The sequence below is a fragment of the Mus caroli genome, chromosome 4, assembly GCF_900094665.2.
Source record: "Mus caroli chromosome 4, CAROLI_EIJ_v1.1, whole genome shotgun sequence".
In the NCBI taxonomy this organism is placed as follows: domain Eukaryota; kingdom Metazoa; phylum Chordata; class Mammalia; order Rodentia; family Muridae; genus Mus; species Mus caroli.
The window spans coordinates 90,619,600-90,643,871 of record NC_034573.1 but is presented as its reverse complement, the minus strand read 5'-3'; the positions used below and the strand labels follow the sequence as shown (position 1 = coordinate 90,643,871).

Genomic DNA, 24,272 nt, shown 5'->3' with positions numbered 1-24,272 from the left:
GGGTGGGTAGGGAAGTGGGGGGCGCTATGGGGGACTTTTGGGATAGCATTGGAAATGTAATTGAGGAAAATATGTAATAAAAATATTAAAAATTTAAAAAAAATTAACAAAAAAAAAAAGTTGAAATTCTGAAAAGGGAGATCTCTCAAATAAGAACTTTTGAGATTCGAAGATGAACTTGCTAAGACTTAATATGAAATGATCAGACACTTCATTTATATGCATAACGTTAGCAGAGGCTGAGAAAATAACAAAGAAGTAAAGACTCAAGAAAGAACATATTCATTTTAATGACGTCTCAGCCTTTCAGAGTAAACTAAGCTTGCCACTGCATGTACTGCTCTTCCCAGTGAGGTGTAAGTGTGAGGTTCTTTGTAGAAAGCCGCCTTTATCTGCTTTCTACTTCCATATCATCGGTTCTGTTTGTTTACTGACGGATTCGTCATTGTTTGAGCTAGGTTCTCACTATATAGTTAGGAGGATCTTGAACTGGAATTCTTGTTTCATGTTCTCACATGCTAGGATTACAGGCATGTGTCTGATATACCCATACACATGCCTAAACAATATTTGGTTTTTATCCAATGACACTTTAAGAAAAGAGCCTGAAATGAAATCCGTTCCTGTACAAATTTTGCTTTAACTACAGAAGCATGACCATTAGTCAATTCAATTTAAAATCTACTCAGAAAATATGTCCTCAGGGTCTGTAAGACAAGACTCAGAAGTGCAAGGTGATGATAGGGTGGGTGGTGGTGTTGGAATTAACACAGCAGAGAAACAGGGAGAGGAGCTACTGAAGGACTTTCACAATCAACAAAACTCGGTGGTCTGACCAGCACCTCCGTGTGCCAACACAAGCAAGTTAGGATGGGCTCATTCTGTGAGCCCAAAGCAGACACAAGTGCATTCTGTCACCAGGGAGAGGAGAGGGAAGCTGGGGGGTGAGAGAAGCCTGTCTGGACCTGGAGCTGTAGAGCATCCATGGCAGCACTGCCTCACCTATAACCAAGGCAGGACAAAGCATGACAACTCTCAGTGGCTACTCTCACAGCGACATCTGTAAGCTGCCTTCTCTGAAACAGCATCAAAGAGTTTAATATTGGCTAACAGTCTTTAGACAAGACAAGAAGGAATTAAAACTCGGCACACAGGATTACTTATTTTACGTCTCAATTACAGTGACTACGTGTCTTCATCAGGGTTTCTATTGCTGCGATGAAATGCCATGACCAAAAAGCAAGTTGCAAAGGAAAGGGGTTATTTGGGTTATTGATCATTTAAGGAAATCAGGACAGGAACTCAAACAGGGCAGAATCATGAAGGCAGGAGCTGATGCAGAGGCTATGGAAGGGTGCTGCTTCCTGGCTTGCTCTCCATGGCTTACTCAGCCTGTTTTCTTATAGAACTAAGGACTACCGCACAGGGAGGGCAGCACCCACAATGGGCGGGGCCCACCCACCCCAACCACTAATTTAAAAACATGCCTTACAGCTGAATCATATGGAGGCATTTTCTCAATTGCGGTTCCCTCCTTTGAGATAACTCTAGCTTGCATCAAGCTGCCGCATGACTAGCCAGCACACTGAATTAGTTGAGGAGCAAGGAACACTGAGGACAGGAACAGCATCTACTTACATTCTTGGTGGACCCCAGTGGCTGAAGTTCGGTGTCTCCTCTCCTTCTCCTTCCTCTCTCTCCGGTAATTCACTATAAGGAGAAACACAAAACACTCTTATTCTTAAGTTCTTGAAAGCGTCAAAATTGCATGATCTAAAGGTAAGCAATCAACGTCTAAACGTTTACAGTATTCCTTCCCATCAGTAAATGAGCAGAGAGAACATTCCCTGCTTTAATACTCAATGCAGCAGCCAACCCTATAGCTCCAGGATGTCACAGAATGATTAAAAAATGGCTAAAAAGGAGACTCTTTCAGAAAGACTGCCTTTAATTTGTCCAATTTCACATCTGCACCGGCATCCATGCATAACATTTTTCCATCGTTCTATCAAGACTCTCATGTGTAACCCGGGCTGGCCTTGAAGATGCACCAACCTTCATGCCTTGTTTTTCCAAGTACCGAGACGTCAGGAATGTGTGACTATGCCTGGCCTAGAGCATGCTTCTTAAACCTTGCACTGACGGACCAGCTCACCCACTGCTTTCTTTTGCCTCTCAACTTAGATCAACTTGCTGAACTGGATACCAAGAAGCGCTGGATGATAGTGTGAACTACTAGGGTAGTAATGTGGTTGCTTTTGGTCATGGTGTTTATCACAGCAACAGAAAGCAAGCTAAAACAAGCAGATTTGGAAAACTCTTAGTTCTCACTTGTTTAAATTAGAAAAAAACCCCATCCCTTGTATTTGTGGGAGTTTTCTTAGCTCTGATGGTGGATTTTTTTTAGTTAAGGGGTGTAATTCCTATAATGATAGTGTAAACGGGCCATGGAGACCATCTATACTGTCATTATAGGAATTACACCCCTCACCAGGACCAAAAGCACTGTGGGGAGAAAAGGCTCTTTTACTTTAGAGCTTACAATCCCACCATTTAGGGAAGCCAACGCAGGGACTGAAGCAGAGACCACAGGAAAACAGTAAGTAGTGCACTCCAGGCACAGGATCAGCAACTTTTCTTACACAGCCAAAGCCCACAATAAGCTAGGCCCTTCTACAACAATTATCAATCATGAAGATGCCCATAGGCACAGCCACAGGACAGTGTCACTCAACTGTGTTTCCCTCTCCTTTGGTGGCTGTGTGTGTCAAGTTGATTCGTGAGGCTAACAAGGGCACATGGCTTCCCAGAGGGAGGAGGCAAGACGGTGTCTAACACATGACAACAACTGCTTTTCTTTGCTAAGGACGTAACACAGGGGTTCTTCTGCAAGAACACGGTACATTTCATCACCGATTGTCACTCTTCAAGGAGCCAGAGGACACACACTATAAAAAGATTATTTCATAGAAAATAGTCTGAAGCTTGTGAAGGTTCTCTGAACTGTAATTCAGAGAATTTACAATTGAAAAAATAAATCCTCTTTACCAAGGTGAGTGTATATACCTCTTAGATAATTTGAGTTAGACTCTATCAGCAAAAGTCAGATCATTTTGCTGTACATATTGACATATAAATTTGCACAAATCTATTTCAGACACTGAGGACATTTTAAATTGTTTGCTTTCATTAATATTTTCTAGTTACCATTCACAGTGATGGGTTTCATAGTGACACTGTCACATGTCATTATACTTCCTCTTACCCCATTCTGTCCCTTCCCCTTGCTTTGGACCTCCACCTCCCTTCACAGTACTCCTCCTAGGACTGACTGATCTGTCTCTCTGTGTCTCTATCTCTCTCTCTTACACACACACACACACACCACACACACACACACACACGGTATTCATCTTTCTGTGTCCAGCCTATTTCACTTAGCACAACGGTCTCCAGTGTATCCATTTTTCTGCAAATGTCACAATTTCATTCTTTATGCTGAACAAAATCCACTGTGTATTTATGTCAAGTTTTCCTTGCCGGTTCCTCTGGTGCTGCACACTTAGGCTAGTTCTATACCTCAGCTGCCACGAAGAGTGGGGCAGTGAACAAGGTTGTGCAAACATCTCTGTGGCATGCTCACTCGGAACACAAAACATTCACACTAGCTGCAACATACTCTACTTCTGATCATGGCGTTTCTCAAACCTCAGTACTGACTTCCAGAGGAGCTGGACTGGATTAAATTCCCATCGCAGTATACAAAGTTTCCTCTTTTCCCACATCCTCACCAGGATTTTGGTTTTGTGCATGATAGACATGCTGACTGGGAGGAGATAGACTTCCAGTGTAATTTTACTTCAAAATCTTCGTGGTGAAGAATATTTTCAAGTGCTTATTGAATAGCCTCTTCCGTTGAGAAATATATAGTCAATCCATTAGCCCATTTACTGATTAGAAATATATAGTCAATCCATTAGCCCATTTACTGATTAGATGGACTTTAGTTTTTGGAGTTCACTATAGATTCTAGATTCCCAGGACCAACAGCTCCCTTCCTCTAGCTGCCTCCTCTCCCTTCCTCTAGCTGCCTCCTCTCCCTTCCTCTAGCTGCCTCCTCTCCCTTCCTCTAGCTGCCTCCTCTCTTTGCTTCTTGCTTCCTTTCCTGAGCAGATTCTTAATTTTATGCAGTATCATCTGATACTTGGCATTTACCTTCACTGTCGGGGTCCTTTTCAAATGCCCTTGTCTCTAAATGCACCTTGTAGAGTTCTGCCAATGTTTCATCGAATACTTTTAGAGTTTTTGGCTTTACATCATGGTTCTTGATATATTAATAGATATTGGTGCAAAGTGAATTGGGATTGACTTTCATTCTGTTACTTATAAATACTGGTTCCCTGGTACCATTTGTTGAAGAGGCTGTCTAGATGAACTGGTGTGTGCCACGGCTCATGTTTGAGGGTCAGGGGATAAGCTGTGGAGTTGAGCCTCTCCCTCCAGCATGTGGGTCCCAGGTCCTGAGCTCATATGTTTGGTGGCAAATTCCTTTTACCGGCTGGCCCATTCTGTCAGTACACTTCTCCTTTTAAAAAGATTTCATTCCAGATATTTGATAGACAAGGTATTGTGCTATCTTGCTATCTGGTTCCTTTCCTTACCCCCTGGTTAGTACTACCTGTTACTCTACAAATCACAGTTCTGCTTTCTAGTGTGTGTCTGTGTGTGTGTGTGTGTATATATATATATATATATATATATATATGTGTGTGTGTGTGTGTGTGTGTGTGTGTGTGTGTGTATTTATAAAATCTAGGAAGCACATACAAGAAAAAATATACATTGCCTTCCTGACAATTACTTGCTTCTTGATTCATTCAATAACTCGAGTTGCAGCCACCTTCCTGCCAATGGCTTAACGTCACTAGTCTTCATGGCTGGAAAGAATTCCATTGTATATATTAACCACAATTTTCTCGCTCACTTCTGCTGTTGGGCACCAAGGCTGGTGCCATAACTTGGTCGCTAGGAGCAGTGTTGCAGTAGACATGGATGTGCAAAAGTCTCTGGTGTGCTGGCTTGAGGCCTTTGTGTAAACATCCAGGACGAGTGTAGTGGTGGAGGTCATGTGGTGGATCTGGCTGTTAAGAAGCTGCCAACCCACTGTGCATGGTGGCTGGAGCAGGTCGCCGTCTGGACAATTATGAGAAGGTTCTCTTCACTCAGACCCTCAGCTTTCTGCTCACTTTCCTATTTAGTCCTAAACACAGGTTTTTTCACCTCAAGTTCATTTTCAGGCTCGAAACCTTGCTTAGTGTATTGTGACTTCATTCAATCATTATTTTAAAATGACAACGGAAAATGCTACAATTTGAGTATTTTATTAAATTCAGCAAGGCTCCTGAGGCCATGCAACAATCAATATCTTGCCATTTCTATCCTCACCACCTCTGGATTAAACGTCCACTATGGCCTGCACCAGCCTGTTCTATGCATTTTTTTTCCAGTTTATGGACACAGTGTTGACTATATATCTTTCCACTCTGCTTTGGGCAGAGGGCAATGGGTGTGGCCCGTGTTTTAGATCTTTTCCATTTCCTCAGTTAACAAATTCCAGTTTAGAGAAACAAGTTTATTTCTATCAGATGCTGCAACTAGCAACACTAAGCACGAGACAAACTAAAAAACCAAAGGCGCTTCACTGACACAAGATTAGACAACATAAAAAGTTGTGAAATCTGTTCTCAACCTTTCTACTCTGAGGTGTCTCTGGGGCAAGAGACTGTTGCTGACTTACTCAGGTACCCTCACCTCATGTAGACAGTCATCATTAATAAGCCATAAGTGCATGCATGCGTACGTGCATTCCCGTATCCCCCTTACCTCGAGTCACCTAGGCAATATATATCATACCAGCCATTTAACACGGGCAGGATTCTCAGCATCACACAGTTCCTGCCATGTCCAACTCTGACCTTTCTCTTCCCCTCTCAACTGTGATTTCCACCCAACACCAAAACAACAAAACCCAGCCAAAGAAGCTGCTCTGCCCTTAGGGAGCCTCACAGAATATGTATCCTGGCTTGTCTCTGCGCTTCCCCTGGTTTGCAATTCACCACCTTCCTTACTCCTGTGTGTCCTCCCCATCTCCCCATCCTCTCTCCAGTCAGGCCCTGGGTACCACTTGTGGCAGGCCTTGGAAGGTGTGTATTCTCCTTACTGCTTGAATTTCTGTGGATGATCTTTCAAATCCAGGAACTTCATCTATACTTGACCACATTCTCAATGACACGTGCCAGAATCCAGTGGAGATCCAGCGGAGTCCACTTTGTTGATTTAGGACTATTTTAATCCTCAACATGTCCCCAGATAACCTGATAACTTACCAACCTGTTTATAGGCCTTTATCAAAGAATCAGTGTCTACTACCAAGCTTCCTACTCCAGAACCATGAGTCTTATAAATTGTCGTTAGTCACCGTTCCCTACAGATTCTCTAACACATCCTTTTGTCCTTAAGTCCACTTACTGGCCTGTTAATAGAAACTCTAAATTAACATCCCATTCTCTAAGCAAATACTGTATGCAATCCATTTTGTGAATAAAAATATAAAATTCTATGTGTGACCTAATTTTAAGTACAATGTAAACTTTTAATAGTAATTGTCTAATACATTTTTAGTCGTAGTATCCTACATTTTCTAAATGTTTCACTAAACTTGCACATATTTTAGACACAAAAGCCAAACCACAGTGGTTGGAGAACATAGGGGGATGCTGGCATGGGGGATGGGAATGAGTATAAGATAGAATAAAGGTCAAAGTTATACATGTAAGAAAATATACTACTTTATATGACAACTTAATAATAAATAGCAAATACACTACTTTGTATAACTTAGTAACAGCTTTTTAAAGGAAGAAGAGAAATGAAAAGGTGGAGGAAGGACACCATACCATGCAGCATTTGCATGCCGTGAAGACACCAGTCCCATGTGTGATGTGGGCTTGGTGACAACGTGGGTGCTGGGGAGTCGGTACAGAGGCAAATCTTCCTGTTCTCTTCTTTGAGCAACAGCTGGAAGATCAACAAGCACGCCAGGACCTTGCAGATCACTTGGAATCATCATGCCTGAGGAATCCAGACAGTGGGAATACAAGATACAGTTATGTTAAAGGGGGCCCACTACAGGAATGTCCCTTCCAGCTAGGAGGTGGTTAACATGAAAGTATGCATGTCAAAGACTTAACGCCAGAGGGCAGGAAACACTGAAAGGGAAGCAAGGAAGAGCCGGGGCTGCCCAGAGGAAGGTTATACTTCCTGTGGGTCCTCAGGGGAGAACACACAAATGAACCACACTAGGTACCTTATCAATATCATTAATTTATCAAACCAACTCCCTTAGGTTTTCTAATCTTACTGCAAAGTTTTCCTTTCCTGCCCCAAGCTATTCTGGCTGGGGGTACTCTGGAATTTATTCATTTACACAAAATGGCCCCATTGAACAACGACTAAGAATTCTTACAACATGAAAGGCTCAGTTTAGAAACAGGAGAATTCTTTTATATCCATTGACACATTCTATTTTCACTGAAAATAGTAAGAAAGGACATTATTAATTGTATTTTATGAAAGGGGAAATTCAGGTTAGAGATTTTGCTAACTTTTAGTTTGCACAAGCACAGGCGGGTGTGTGTGTGTGTGTGTGTGTGTAGGTGTGTGTGTGTGTGTGTGTGTGTGTGTGTGCACACATGCCACAGTGCATGTGTAGGTCAGAAGGAACCTGTAGGTTCCTTGCTTTTCTGAGGTCATCAGGTTTCACAAGTGCCTTTACCTGCTGACCCAATTTTGTGTTCCTCGCCACTAAAGAAAACAAATTACCATAATTTATTTCAAAGTGTACCTTTGTTAGGCCAAGCTCTTATTTTAATTCACCTATGGGGGGGGGGTGCGTACACACAAGTGTGCACAGAGGTGTACATGGGTGCACACATGGGAAGGCAGAACAAGACATGGCTCTCTTCCTCTACTATTTTCTGCCTTATTGTCTTGGGACAGGGTCTCTCACTGAACTGGAAGCTCACTGTTCAGTTAGGCTGGCCTGCCAGAGAGCTCTCAGGAGCAGCATCACTCTCCTCCCAGTGCTGGGATTACAAGCACATATGGCCGGTTTTTTACACAGATGTTTGAGATTTTAACTCAAGCTCTTACGCCTGCAAAGCAGGTGTGAGTCATTGGCCAGTTTCTTATTTTAATTCTTACTCCTCGTTGTTGTTGTTGTTCGAGAGAGAGTCTCCCTAGGTAGCCAAGGGTTAACTTCAAAGTCACAGAGGTCTGTCTCTGTTTCCTAATTGTTGGAATTAAACATCTGAAGATGTGTGGCCACAGAGGCCAGAAGAGGGCCTCAGAATCCCTGGAAGGAGAGTTTATAAGCCACTTGTTTGTGGTGGGTGCTGAAAGCAAAACCTCAATTGTTACGTTGAATTTCTGAAATGCAGTCCGAGTTGTGTGTGTACAGTGCACATGTGTCAGTCGGAGGACAGCTTTCATGAGTGGATTCTCTACCCCACCTTGTGGAAGGTCTTTGTGTTCCTGCCGCTCGCTGCTTGAGCTTCCAACAATTCTCTCTGCCTCTCAGCTCGGCACAGGAGTACTGGATCACAAAGTCCCGCAACGCATTTGGCAATCAACTTCAGATTTTCAGGGTTACATGGTTCACCTAATGAGCCAACGTTTGTGTGTGTGTGTGTGCTCTTCATTATCATCTATGTTGTTTATTTTGCATATGTATCTATGTGGTATGCATGCATGTATGCATGCTCAAGTGTGTGGGTGCACTTACGTGTTCATGTGTGGAAGCCTGAAGTGATGCAGTGTCTTTACCTTACAAAGGCTGGGTCTCTGAGCCTAGAGAGCTCACTGCTACAGTTAAGCCTGGCTACACAGCTTGTGAGGACTCAGTCTTTGCCTCCCGAACACTGGGATTCGAGGTGGTTATCTGTCACACTCTCCTGGCATTCACATGGGTTCTAAGGGGCAGAATCCTGACCCTCACACTTGTGCGTCAAGCACTTTACCCACCAAGCCGTCTCCCCAGGCCCAGCCTCTTATCCTTAATTTTGGTTTCTATTTGTAAAGGCTCATGTAATAACCTTGCGGCACACTGGTTAAGAGGAGAGCAACGGCTTTGGACTCCGGCCAGAGGTAGATTCCAGACAGGGTTGGGATGCAGCCTGGTTAGTAGAAGGGCTGCCTGGGGTGCCTGAAGCCCTGGCTCTGATCCCTAGCACCACATGAACCAGCTGTGGGGTGCATACCAATCCCACCACTCAGGAAGGAGGGGCAAGAAGATCAGAAGTTCTTGGTAATCCTCAGCTCCATAGTTTGAGGTGACCTGGGCTATTTTCCAGAAAGCAGAGTAATTACAGACAGAAAAGCATGGTTGAAGAGCTATGAACAGTTCTATGCAGTCAGCAGGAGATGGGAAAACTATAGGTCAAACACTGGAGAGCTTTGCTATCCAGGAGAAGCCTGACTTGCTGTGGCAACAGCCAGTAGGGCCAGCCTCTGGGACCCATGAGCTATAAAGTGAAACAGCTTTTCTTTGAAATTTGTATTCTTGAAGAAAATGTGAAATGCTACAACTTATAAAGTGTAGGCTGAAAGCTCACTTGTAGGTGAGATGGAAGGCTCCTTTAGAGGGCTGCCTAACAATATACAATGCAGCATTTATCCAAGCGATATGAAATACAGTACAGAATTTCATCAACATTGTTATTTGAGGGACCGTGGCTCAGGGCTCAAGCTGCTTGCAACCAAGTCTGGCAACTGGAGTTCAAACCCTGGAACCTGCGTGACATGACAGCAGGACAGTGCCACCTCTGACTCTTCATGAACAAGTGCACACATAAATACATGTCAAGAAGAATTTGTTAAAGGTATTTGATTTGGATACTTGTTGGTTTTTTTTCCTAATATTTTTCAGAAGTTAACCAGAGGTTGTAATTTTTAAAAAGACAATGTATTTTATTTACCATCGTACAAAATATAACGGGTTAGAAGTGGTTGAGAGCACTTGTGGCTTTTAATTATTCACTCAACAAATGTAACTGGAACATCCACTACTTGCCAGAAAGTTCCCAAATCCTAAAACAGCTCTCACTGCCCAGAGCCACCATTCCAATGGTGAGAGACAGAATGGACACCGGGACTGATACTCAGAAGCCCTAACTTCTAGAGAAGAAAAATGAAGCAATTAGGGGACGGATAAGATACAGTGACTTCAGACAAGTAGCCAGGAACTACTCCCAGCTCCATCATGTATGTTAAGGCACTGGAGACAGCATGAGGAGGGGAAAGACAGAACTCAATAAATATTCTGACTTGCCACCAGAAATAAAAGCACCTCCACTCAGGCACCTGAAGAGGAAGAGGAAGATGAAGATGAAGAGGAAGGATGGGAGCCAGAGGTGGGTGAGCCAGAAACCAAAATACAAGTGAAAAAAGCAACACTCTGCAACTGGGGCTCCCTGTGGCCTGCTCCCGGCCTGCTCCCTGGACTACCCTGCCCCGTTCCCTGCCTGCTCTCTGGCCCAGTCTACCCTGCCTGGCTGCCTGTTTGCCCTGCCCCAATACCCTTACTGTGGCAGTAAGAGCTCTTCAAAGAAACATGAGTACTCTCCCTCTTCCACCCTGACCTAGGCCAACAGGACTAGGGTCCAAATAGTTTCCCACTCTTCTCCATGCTTGGGCCCTCCTCAGGCATGCGGTCTAAGTTCTCTCTCGCTTCACCTGTGCCTCAGCCTCCTGATGCTCTTTTATCTAATAGAGACCTCTCTATTCCAGACTCTCAGGACTGCTTTGGATACCTGCTCTCTAAACCAACACAGGGAACTCTGGCCCCCTCCTTCCCCTCCTCCAGTTTCCTAGAATGCGTAAGATGGTCCAAAAGACATGTATAAAACATGCAGCCTGTGTCCTCTTTCTGTCTGCTCTATAAAAGAATAAGTAAGGCACACTAAGGAGGCTGTGACCCTTACTAGAGGCCTGTTACCTACAGTAAGACCATCTGATTCATCACTACAGTGTATTGTATTCAGAGACTCAATATAAACACTCAGCTAGTCCGCCCTCGTGTTTGTAAGAACATGAGGGATTTTACACCAAAGGCCTTCCTCAAATCTGTGTCTTTATCTTGTTTTAGAGACTTGACTCTCCAGAAAATTGGAACTGACCAGTCAGCCACAAGCAATCTGCTCCATCTTTTCCTGTGAATACCACCCATGCTTCACTGTGATCAACCTGCCTACTAAATGACCACTCCTTTTGCTTCTGGTCTTGACCAGAAACCACAGAAACAGGTCCAATCAAGTGGCAATGTGGCAGAGACACGGTGAATAGAATTATCATGCTCAGCTGCCTTTCCCATCTCCAGTTACTTTCACTACCAACTGCTGGGACCCCATCCCTAGGTGCTAGTCAAAGCAGGCCAGACAGCTCCAGGGGTTGCCTGTGCACCTCCACTAAACGCATGGGAAGGCAGAGGGGAGCAGGACCCAGGCAGTGACTGTAAGCACAACAAAGGATCCACTTGCCAAGCAACTTCCCACAGTCCACTGCTCTGCTGTGCCCTGCGAGTTCACGCAGGTCATTACACCTTCTCCTGCCTGTTTCCCAGGCCTGCTGCCCACTGCCTCCTCTCGGGCCCGTTGCCAGCACACAAATGCCCATTTCTCTCCCTTCACAGTGTTTGACACACACTTTATAGAGCTGTTCACCCTGGGCTCACGGCACCCAGCAGCCCATTAAACAAATCATGGCCTGGAGGCCCACGAAGTTGTTAGGCAATGGCTGTAATGGGCACAGGGGTTATGAAAACAGGGAGGTTTAAAAAAATAATAATAAAAAGGCCCCTGGATAGATGGAAGTTAATGCTTACAGAAGAGGAATGGGGAAAAATTTCAAACCTTTATACATAGTGAGGTGTAAGGGAACAGCCTGGAGAAAAAGCAAGAACTCAGTCAGAGAGGACGGGTGGTTGCATAACGCAGCAAACAGAAACAAAACAAAACCAAGTTTGCTGCTGTGCTGAGCAGGCACACCCAAGCAGGCTGTGGCCTTCCCACCTGACACATACTACTGAGCCCATTAGTGACAAGGCTCGCGTAGCCTTAGCGTACAGTGAGGGCTGGACTGAAAATGGGTACACCAACAGAAACCCTCCCAGAGTGGGTAGTAAGATGGAAATGGGGTGGTTTCTTCCTGGAATCTTTATTTATTTATTCTTATTTTATGTGTATGAGTACACTGTAGCTTCAGAAGAGGGAGTTAGGTCCCATTACAGATGGCTGTGAGCCATCGTGTGGTTGCTCAGGACCTCTGGAAGAGCAGTCAGTGCTCTTAACCACTGAGCCATCTCTCCTGCCCTCTTCCTGGAATCTTGGGATGCTCATTTACAAGTTTGTTCTCACACTCTGTGAAACTGAGTATTTAAAGAAACAATATTCTGCTCATGTGTTTTTTTTTGCTGTTGTTTCTGTTGGCAATGAAACCACTGTGTGCTTTCCTGCTACTTTGTTGCTTCCGACGTCATCATTTTAGGTTAGCCGCCTGTTACACACAGGCTACCAATAAACGATTTTAAAATTAATTTTTCTATAAACATAAGATGGGTTGTTGCTCATGGGGTGTTCTTGTGAGCTGCAGATTTGAAAGGGATTCTCAAACTCTCAAATCTAGTCTTTGACTTTCCAACTGAGGAAAGAGAGGCTTGGAGAAGCTTAGTAGAAAGGAGCCCAGTATTCACACAGGGTCTCTTGTTTGCTAAGCAAAGCTCTCAAGAGGAAAATGAAAATCAGAATTTTATTAACTCAGCACACATGCTGCTGAGATATCTATCAGCCCACATCAGTATCTTCTTAGCTTGGCACGATGAGCAACCAACTAATCTAGGCACGTCTGTCACAGCATTTCCTGATGTGTGCTTATAAATGGTTTCTGACCGAAGACAAGTTCACAACACATGACTTTAACAGCAGTCCCCAAATGATATGTTTAATAAAAACTACCTACGGCCTTGTAAAGTTGGATGGTGTCCCCCCTCTTCTCTGAGAATCTATACATGGTTTCTGGGAGAGGGAATGCTATTTTCTTCAGTAATGTAGTCACCAACAAGTTGTTTATGCACCCATAAAGAATGCCCCACCTGTGCTTCTATAAGAAATCCCAGTGAATGTCACTCAGTCACTGGTGAAAAGATGACATGAAAGTAAAAAGAGGAAGAGGGTCAACGGAGTGAGAAGGAACAAGAGCGTTCACGGAGGTGAATGCAACCGAAAGACATCATATATCTGATTGGAAAAACCATAATAAAACTCATTCTGTATAATTAATATGTGGTAATAAAACCCAAGATTAATATTAAATGGGACAGAGCCTTTGAAATTAAGACTTAAATCCTGGGGTGGGGGTGGGGGTGTTTTCATGCACAGTTATATGGAAGTATTGCTGGGGGATTTGATTTAGTGATAATGAGCAGAATAGAAGAAGGGCAGAAGGAAGGGAGGGAGGAGAACAAGGTCCCAAGCAGTGCCAAGACAACTATAAAACAACAGCAGTGACCAGGCCAGTGTGCTCTGTGCATTCTTATGAACCAAGAACGCATATGCCCTCACTAACCAGAGAACACGGAAATGGGGTGAAATGAAAGAGTAGATCTCCTACAGGAAAGATAAAAGCTTGGCCAGGGAGTGGTGGTGCACGCCTTTAATCCCAGCACTCGGGAGGCAGAGGCAGGTAGATTTCTGAGTTTGAGGGCAGCCTGGTCTACAGAGTGAGTTCCAGGACAGCCAGGGCTATACAGAGAAACCCTGTCTCAAAAAAACAAAAATAAATAAATAAATAAAATAAAAAATAAATAAAAGCTCTAATTCCTTCCCAGCTATGAGCCTGAAAAGTGGCAGACTCATCTAATGTTATGGTTCTACGGTGACGGCCTGCTCTGGCCACTCAGAGGGGCCAACCAGAACCAGCACTGCATGCCTTCTCTGTCTGCCATCAGGCTCCATCCTGTGGACACCACAGAACAGAGTCTTGACCTCACAGCAAACTCTCATCGTGTTCTAAAGCTTTCTCCCATCTCTGTGTAATACATGAGATGTCATGGTGACGTGCTTCTGCCAAGCTGGTTCCAGCCGTGAAAGACAGCATTGACCCAGCCCTACAGTTCTGAGTCCCAGTGTAATGATGGCACAAGAGTCTCACCCAGGATCTCAGTATCAGAACACAAGTCAGCATCACATTGTTAGATGAATAAAAGTAGATGAAAGTTGGTATTCTAAGTTGGCAAAGAGAGGCATAACACTTTCAGAATTCTTTAATGGAACCTACGTTATTAATGTACTAGAATCAACTATAATTTATGGTTATGAAAATACTTCATAAATGTTTCAAATATGCACCCCTTTATTAATATTTAACAGCTCCATCCAGTGAGCTAGCAATTTCACTTAATAGCATTGGAGACTTTACCATAGATTAGGAGAGACATAGCTCAAGTAAAGGGGTGGTCTCACTTCCATCTATGCTATAATACAAAGAGAATGAGGCAGAGGATATGGAGCCTTCTCCATACATAGAAACTGAAGGATCAAGTTGAAATTCCCAGCCAAAGTTGTCCTGAGACAGGGTAAGCAAGTTCTAAGCTCAAAAGATCACAGTGAGGCGATGGAAGGGAGTGGAGGGTGAAAGGTAAGCAGGAAACAATGTAATTATGGTTTATCTCAAAAAAGTGAAAGCAGCAGAATGGATGTAAGTGTGACAGTATAATACACTGGATACAAAGCGAAGTGAAAGGCCGACAAACAATCTAACACAGCTCACAAACCTAAATCCAGGCTGCTGCTCGTTAGTGAATGAAGGTGTTCCATGTCATCAAATCTGCCATGTTGACCATTTCCTTCAGAGGACGGTATGGGGGGCCGGGAATCAAGGCCAAACGTTTCTTCCATCTTGAAAAGAAAGAAAACCAGCAATTCAGCATGTTAAAAAGCAATGGAAACACCACCATGTTGTTCAAACCAGGCAGCGATACAATGGCTGCAAGCTGCTGCACCTGCACCCCACCCCCACCCTGTACCTCCCACCTCACTGCCACCCTAATCCCCTGTGCACGGGTTATTCGGGTTATTCTCCTGAGTTGCAACAAATGCTGCATGAGCCTAGGACTTGGAAACCTGCATAGTTAGGAAGAGTTTTGTTTTTAAGCATTAACAGATGAATACAAACGAGTATATCCCAGAGTAGATACAGACAGACAGACAGACCTGGCTGTCAATCAAGTCACTTGGTGATACATGGCATCCTAGATGTGTTCCTCTGACACCCATGACATCGCTGCTATTTCTCGGCCTTTGCTCGGCTCCCTCAGCACTCTTGTTTTCTTTGCTTACTGAACTTAGTTTCATTTTCCAGACAGGGTCTCACCTGAGTAACCCAGGTTGGCTTTGAAGTCGCAGCCTTCCGACAGCTGGACTCATATGCACACACCAGATGCCTGTCATGCAGGTCGGCCCAAACTAGAACTGACAGATTGACAAACACTGCTGATAACTTAGTGCCCTTTCCTCTTTTCTTTTCCCTTTGTGGCCTCGTCTTTTATGGGTTTTTACAGATATACACTGCGGGAATGCTAAAACAAAAGGGCTTATGTTAAATCAAAATACTCAAAGAGGTTAAGTAGTGAGACACAGACTCTTAAATTGAATGCACTTGAAACACAGCAGGTACAAAAGGATTGCTTTGACCTTCAAGCTGTTTCCTACAAGAAGCTGGAATTGAAATCCGCTCATGAAAGACATTGCCCCTGAAGGGAAAGAGAAAGCAACATCTCCATCTTCAAGGATAAGCAGCAGAGACCTTAAGCCTCTCCCTAACACCAAGTAGCGCTTTCACAAGTTATTCTTCCTTGGCAGTCAGTACCGAGGAACGGACTCTAGCTGCTTTATGTAGGCTCCCACGCTACATAAAGCTATGAAGTAAATACACATGCGTTTCTCTTGTTTATCTATTTTTAATGCAATTTAATTTCAGGGCCCTGCAAGCTAGGAAACAGGATTTGTCTGGTCCCACGTGTCCCAGGTAGAGGGTACGGAGGCAGGTCTCAGTGAGGCATCCAGGCACAGAAGCCTTAATGAAGGAGACCAGAGACTGGAAAGAAAAGGCCCAGTAAGAGATTTCCAGACAACCCACTTATAGATTGTTCCACCTGTGAACTAAACTGAGCCCTTCCTAAGCATCAAAACCACGGACACACTGACCTTATCCTTATACTTCTCAAGATAAGAAATACATTTCTGATGTTAACCTCCCCCAGAAAATGGTATGTTTGTTATATTGGCCCATAGACATAGACCATAGTTTGTTATAAATTTCTATAAGAATCTTAAAAATTTTAAATATTTTAAAAATTAATATAAAGAAGGTTTATTGGCGAGAAGGAAAGAGGGAGAGACAGAGAGGGAGGAAGCTCATAAATTAAAATTTTATGCTCTCCATATAGATATATTAACTTAAATGATTAGCATTTTTTAAACTTTGGTCTTACTTTTCCAAACTCTGTAACGTGGTCTAACACTGTAACTCTGGCTAGCCTTATCTGTGATCCTCTGCCTCCAACTACTGACTGCTGGAATTACAAGAGTACCGCCACAGCGGGGACTATTGTTTATTTTTTATTGTTGGAGATTTTGATTGCTCAAAACAAAAGTATGAATGTTTATATTTTCTAATGATCCACTTTCTATAGAATTAGAATAGTCAGACTTCGGGCCTAGAGAGAGATGTCTGAGCAGTTAAGAACACCGACTGCTTTTCTAGAGGTGCTGGGTTCAATTCCCAGCAACCACATGGTGACTCACAACCATCTGTAATGGGATCCGATGCCCTTTTCTGGTGTCTGTAGACAGAGACAATACACTTACATAAAACAAATAAATAGGGCTGGAGAGATGGCTCAGCGGATAAAAGCACTGACTGCTCTTCCAAAGGCCCTAAGTTCAAATCCCAGCAACCACATGGTGGCTCACAACCACCAGTAATGAGATCTGATGCCCCCTTCTGGTGCCTCTGAAAATAGCTACAGTGTATAATAATAAATAAATCTTTGGGTTGGAGCGAGCAGGGAACGAGCGAGTTGAGTTGGCCAGAGCAACTGGGGTTGACCAGGATTGATCAGAGTGAGCAGAGGTCCTAAAAATTCAATTCCCAACAACTACATGAAGGCCCCAAACAATCTGTACAGCTACAGTGTACTCACATACATAAAGAAATCTTTAAAAAAACAAAACAAAACAAATAAACTTTTAAAAATAAAATTGTCAAACTTGAGTGGTAGAGAGTACACTCTGAGAACCGATGGAGATGACCAATGGAGCCCACAATGCACCATTCAACTTAAAGATGGCATGGGCTTGAGAAGTAAGGTCCTGTACGACTGGAATAAAAGGAAAAGTGACTTCTCAAAGAAAGGAAAGGAGGGATGAAGGCATCGAGGACGTAAAAGGGAAGGCATTTTGCAATATTTTTGGCTTTTAGTAAAGCAGATTTTTATTTTTATTATTTTTATTTTATTTTACATGTGTGAGTGTTTTGTCTACATGCTTGTCTGTGTACCTTGGTGCCTGCCTGGGAGGTGGGAGGTACTGAGACTGAACCCAGGTCCTCTGGTAGAGCAACCAGTGCTCTTAAATGCTGAGCCATCTTTCCAGCTTTCAGTAAGCAAATTTACAAGCTTAGACCTTTAGAAAATTGAATTTGTGGGTTTTTTTCTCTATAAATAGAGACTCCCCCCCATCATTCTGAGGCAAATAATACTGAAGCAAAATCAAAACAAAAACAAAAGCACAAACAAAAAAAATCAAGACCTTTAAAAAATATGGGCAGATGGTTGCAAAGTAGGTTTTCCCACAAATATATATTGAGTCAATAAAAAAGGATGCTTAACATCACTAACCACTAATTAACAAGATGCAAATCAGTCATAACGAGATAGATGTGCTGCTGCAAGTCTATAATCTCTGCTCTGTGTCCCCAGCACTCAGAGAGGCCTAAGGCAAGAGAACGCAGAATTCACAGCTAGTCAGAGCTGTTTTGAGTCTGCAATGCCCCCCACAGGCCATATTTTAAGGGCTTGCAGTGATATTTTGACAGCAGCTGGTCACCAGGAATGGGCCTCTTAGGGTTCCAGTCACCTCTGGTTCCAGCCTGTGTTCTCTGTTCCCTGTTCACCATCACTGAATACGCTTCTCCCACATTCCTGCCACCAAGAACTGTTTCCTGCCATTTTGCCTTCCCTCTTATAATAAACAGGTAGAAATCCCTTTGAAGTAATGAGCCTCTTCCTTTACATTTTCTGCTGGGCAGCTTAAAGGCACTGGGATATGAGCAAGTTGTCATCTCAAAGCGAATCACACAGTAGGGCACACTTGCTACTCACAAACACAAATTTGAAAAACTCAGGCAAGCTAGCATTAGCGAGGGTGTGGCAAAGCTGGACACTGAACATTGCATGGTACAAGGCTCTGACAAAAGCTAACCCAAGCCCTTTGGTCACATCGCCATGAGATCAGAACCAGAGAACGAGGAAAGGAAAGTACTTGGCTGTCAGAGACAATGTTGAAGGTCCTTCTCAAGGTCTCTGAATTCTGTTGGTTTAAAATCAGGGTCTAACTCAGCACTGACCTCAGATTTACTGTGGAGCAAAAGCGGACCCTGAACTCCTCACCTTCCCGCCTCTACCTCCCATCAGTTGGGATTACAGGTGCCTGGTTCATACACTCCATGTACCCACCATGCTCAGCTCTTCCCAACATCTTCCTGTGGGAACGCCCCATTCTGAACATGCCCCATGAACATGCACATTTCATTTACAGTGCTTAGTATTTGTGAGTTCTGCAAAAGTTCAGACAAGACACTTCTAACAGAAAACTTCCCCAATAAGCATTTCCATTAATAATCTGGGCCAACTATGACTTTAGGACTTCAAGAGCAGGGACTTCATATTCAATGGACTGTGACTGCAAATTCTTCTCTTTTAAAAACTTGCCTTAGACTCCTAGAAAGTGTTTACTGGTCACTATGACCTGTGCATTCTCAGTTATTCTGTTATTCCCAAATAAACACCACAAGCCTTCGGAGAATCTCTGATTGTGATGTAGTTTGGCAACCCAAGAGAACTGAAAACAGGTGATGAGCAGGTATTTATATACCAATATTTACAGCAACATTATCCATGAATAATAGGGTGGAGGACTAGAGACACTGCTCTACTGAGAGCTAGACTGATCAACCTAGGCCTCCCCTGAGGCCCTGTTATATAGAGAAGTGTTTGGCAAAGCCAGTAATAGCCTTGATCTAGGGCCTTGAAACCCACTCATCACACACCTTGAGGCACTGATGTATAGAGAAGAAACACAGCCTTCTCTACAACCAGGAATATGCTTGGCAGAGCAGGTCATGGCCTGAGGCCAGGGCCTTGGGGATCTATGGCTATGGTTCAGTCCCAAGACTGCTGTAGGCTAGATTTATAATGCTCTTGAGAAACCATGTTGCCCTTGTACAACGTTGTTTAATTAGCTTCCTGCTGCCTTGATCCTATTGTATGACAGACTGTTTACTCTGCCCCACTTCTCTCCTAGAAATAGAACATAAGGTGCTGTACTTCTTAATGAGCTTATTTGACCCAAGACATAGCTTGTATAAGACCTCTTGGTCTCAAACTTTATCTTCTCTATGTTCTACCATTTGCTTCTGAGCTTCTGGTCCCCTTTCTGAGGACCCTGTCACTGAAGAACAACTTGCTGGTTCAGGTCATGGCTTCGTAGCTAAAAGCACATATGGCTGTTTCAAAGGATCCTGGTTCAGTTCCCAGCGTTTACATGGAAAGCCAAAATGTGGCACATGGGAGAACATTCGCTGAAGCTTCAGGCTAAAACCATCATATATTTTGCAAGTACAAAAAAGAAGCCATTCTTTAGAACTTCCCTTGCATAATTGAAAGCAGCAGCTTCAGCTGGCTGGATGACACAGGCACCTGAGAACTGAGGCAAGTCCATTTCACAGTGGACAAGAGCCTGTTCTACACAGTAAGCCCGTGTCTCAAAAACTGCAAAGGCAGGCGTGACGGGGATGCCAAGAGGCCACTTGTGGGAAATAAAGCAGTCACAGGTCAATGAGGATGGGTCTACTTCCATGAAGAACAGTGAGCCAATCCTCATTCCAGCCTGAAGGTGGCAGCACCTGTAACACCCGAATAATAACACTGTCACACATTTCCTTGTCACATTTGTCCCCCAAATTTCATTTGTGAATCCTAAACAAACCAATTTGTTCTACCCACAGAAAACTTTTCTTAGTTCTCCGCTAACATTGTCTCTCACTTTAACAGATATACTCTCTGGGATCAGATCTGAGAGGGTCAGAAGAAAAGATTTTTCCATTGAGACATACACACAGGGTTAATTCTTCTACCTCAGTGAGGTGGTCTGACATACACATGAATGAATCTTGAAGAGCTTACGCTTCATGAAATAAGCCAGGCATATAATGGTAATTATCACAGCTTCACTTCTATGAAGTAGTCAAATTCTTAGAAGACAGAGTTACAGTTAGTGCCAGGGAGAATGGGCAAGGGGAGGGCACTTATTAATTGGCGGGCTCACCATTTCTATGAAGGAAGATAAGGTTCTGGAGATGGACAGAGATGGTGGTTACACAACAGTGTAATGGTATTTAACACCATCAAACTATATGCCTAAAAGGTACATAATACAGACATTTACACAATTTATATGGTTGGCCAGGTGAACAACACATACAAGAAACTGTCACAGTTCATCCTTTACCTAAAACAAGAGCATGTGGGTGGTAGAGGAGAATCAACATAGAACTTCTTAGGTATTATTTATATGCTATAGAGTCTTAATAGGACAGAAGCAGCAATGGTCCTCAACCCTCTTGAGGACCTAACTGGGTGCTAGGAACTACATGTTCATAATACATCTGAATAGTTTTAAATCCTCTCAAGGACTGTAATATTACATATGTTAATAGTATTGATTGCAAATCTTAGTTTATTCCTAAATCTGAAATAAGTATGTATATTACACAAGTAGAAAATTCCATATGTGACTTGACAGAATACAGGCCACTGAAAATACTGTACACAGTCATCTTCAGGTTCAAGAAGTTATGTAGGAAACAACAAACATAGATTACATGATAATGTATGAATGATTACATGATTGATAAGGTATGATTACATGGTAAGGTATGATTCCAGAAGTCCATCAGTACAAACAGCGGGCAAGTAAAGATTCAAGTCCACCCTACCATCATTGTAGCAGGGAGAAGAATTAATAGAAAATTAAGTGGTAGTGGTTCAGATTTTATTAGTGCTGAAACAATCTTCATCAATGTCCTACCATATAATACATATTGATATGTCCATAAATCATACATGAATTTTGACTAAATGTATAGAGTAAATATTCTAAATATATTTGTCTATTTCATCTCTTGCCTTAAATGTCTAAGCAGCAACATGGAACAAAATTTCAACTTGTGTTTTATTTTAGTGAGAATTCTTCTATTGATGAGAAAAAGCAACCACAACAAAAGTGTACACGCATTGAGCAATCTTTGATTCTAGTATGGTTATCTAAGTATACTAGATATAATATATGTTATATATTACATATATAATAGATATACTAGATATAATATATGTTATATATTATATATATTATATTATACTAGGTATAATATCCAGTATGAGGATGTGGGGAAGGGCTGGCAGAGAGAGAAAGCTATTGTCGGTGGGGGACACCAGGCAACTATGTCACTGCTTCCAGCATCCAAGACCACTTACACATTAAACACATCTGTTCCCTAGTAGGCTGCCCAGAACCCTCATCCTTGAGGCTATATTAATAGCTAGGATAGCACCTTGCCCAGCAGAACAAATCCACAGGATTTACTAGAGGGAACGAGAAGAAATGTCCAAGGGAGAAAGCTGGCTTCCGTCTACTTTGCTCATCACACAGAAAGGGATCAGCCTGTGCAGACAGCAGGGACCTGCGTGAGCACAGCACCTCATCCCTTTAAAAGACACCCTCTAGGGCAGCCAAGGCGGCTCAGAGGGTAAGAGCACTTGCTGATCTTGCAGAGGGCTCTGGCTTGACTCCCAGCACCCACATAGCAGCTCACAAGCTGTAACTTGTAACTCCAGTTCCAGGGATCTGACATCCAGTTCTAGCTTCTACAAGCATCAGCCATGCATATGGCATACATAAATACATGCAGGCAAAATACTTAGGCATATAAGAAAACTAAAACAAAACTTCAACAAATAAAAACCCCATCTATAGTAACTTTCTTCTCATTGTCTGAAAATTAATTCAGGCCAGAAAATAAACAAACAAAATAAAAACAAAGACAATTAAAAAAAAAAAAAACCATCCAGCAGGTGGTCAGGAGGTGGTGGTGCACACCTTTAATCCCAGCACTTGGGAAGCAGAGGCAGGCGGATTTCTGAGTTCAAGGCCAGCCTGGTCTACAGAGAGAAACCCTGCCTCAAAAAAAGTAGAGAAGAGAAGAGAAGAGAAGAGAAGAGAAGAGAAGAGAAGAGAAGAGAAGAGAAGAGAGAAGGGAACTAATTAAATATAACTTTATTTTAAAAAATTAAGTTTACTGGTGATTTAATAGTAAGGTTAACCTATTAAAAGGTAATGCTTCCTGCCAAGTCTGAGTCTCAAATGGGAAAGTAATTCTCTGGCACACACTAGTATTGCATCACACATAGCAGGGAGAATGCTGTGAACAGCAAAGATAGAAATAATAGTGTACAGTATATAATAATGTATAGCATATTATAATATACTGTATGATAATTTTGCCCTGATTTGCCCTGACAAATATACCACACAAGAAACATATAGCCATGTCACCTTAAGGGAATGTAAAAGAAAATCTTAAGGATTAAAAGAACTCTTTATTGAACTAAGAAGTGAGAAGAAAAATGTTATACACATGAACAAACAAAACAAAACAAAAAACCCCACCACCACCACCACTACCAATAACAACAACAACAACAACAACAAAAAACCAGTGAAAATCCACTAGCCCAGCAAGGTAATCCACAGCTCATGATTCCAGAGAAGCGGTGAGACACAAAAAGGAAAAACCTCAAGCACACAGCTCCGCTCCTGGCAGTGCATCCTGTCGGCCATCCTAACTGTGAGAAGCCCATTTCAGTTCTGCCTTATCTGTGGAAGTCATATGAGTGAGGGGAGTAGGGACAGAGCGGGGAGCAGGCGGTGGCTGTGTAGCAAAGCCGTACCATGTCTGCAGTGCTGTAGCTATACTGCTGCATCTCCTGGGGATAGGCACTCATCATGGACTCTGCATCGTGACACTCTAGCATTTCGCCTCCTGAGAGGTTAGCATGCAGCCACTGGGTGCCAGCCTGGAGTTCCAGCATGGGAGATGCAGGAGCGGCCTCCCGAATGTGTGGTGGTGGTGGGTTTGACTCCATGGCCCGGAGGTGATCTTGATAAAGTTCATACTCCTCATCGACAAGCATTTCTCTTTCCTCACCCCTGCCCTCCATTGGAGGGCTCAGGAACTCATGCATTTCCCAGGCTTCCGAGCTGCTGCCCATGTCTTTTTGTTGGAACTGCAAAGACTTTCCCAAATCTAGAAAAGGTTCATCCACGAGTTCTTCAAGATATGGCTCATCTCTAAATCCCTGTAAGAAAAGGTTTTGAGAACTGTTAGCTTCACTTGTCTTAAAGCTGCACTCTACACCTCAATCAGGAGAAGTGCCAGCCTGACGGGAGCGCTCTGCCTTAACCCATGCACGGTCAGAAGCACAGGCTCTTGTGTATCACCAAACAGGAAGAAAGTGCAGCTCATTCTGCACAGTGAGAACATGCACAACTGAAGGCTTCATCATACGGTAAGTACCGACGATTCTCCACCACAGTGAGGAATTTGGTCAAAATGCGACACCACTTCTGTTTAACTCCTCCCTAACACAATTCCCAGTTCCTAACAGCAGACACTCTTCCTACTTGAGATAGGAAAGACGGCAAGCTCAGCGTGGTCATGCACGAGTAACTCAACACGTGAAGCTATTGACAGTTCAAAACCCATCCTTTTTTACTTTTTCGAAGGACAGAGGATTGAGCGGAGGGTGCTGCACTTCCCAGGCG

General features: G+C 43.2%; 1 protein-coding gene across 6 annotated transcripts in view; it reads right to left on the bottom strand.

Annotated features, from left to right (window-relative positions):
* The window catches only part of Patj (PATJ crumbs cell polarity complex component), a 314,627-nt gene that overhangs the window by 190,661 nt on the left and 99,694 nt on the right, over positions 1-24,272 (bottom strand). For all 6 annotated transcript variants that reach the window (XM_021159452.2, XM_029475856.1, XM_029475854.1 and 3 more), the window contains 4 exons: positions 23,399-23,806; positions 14,885-15,008; positions 6,957-7,131; positions 1,639-1,710 (listed from right to left, as the gene is read on the bottom strand). In XM_021159452.2, the coding sequence (XP_021015111.1) occupies positions 1,639-1,710; positions 6,957-7,131; positions 14,885-15,008; positions 23,399-23,806 (779 nt within the window). The remainder of the gene's footprint in view (positions 1-1,638; positions 1,711-6,956; positions 7,132-14,884; positions 15,009-23,398; positions 23,807-24,272) is intronic.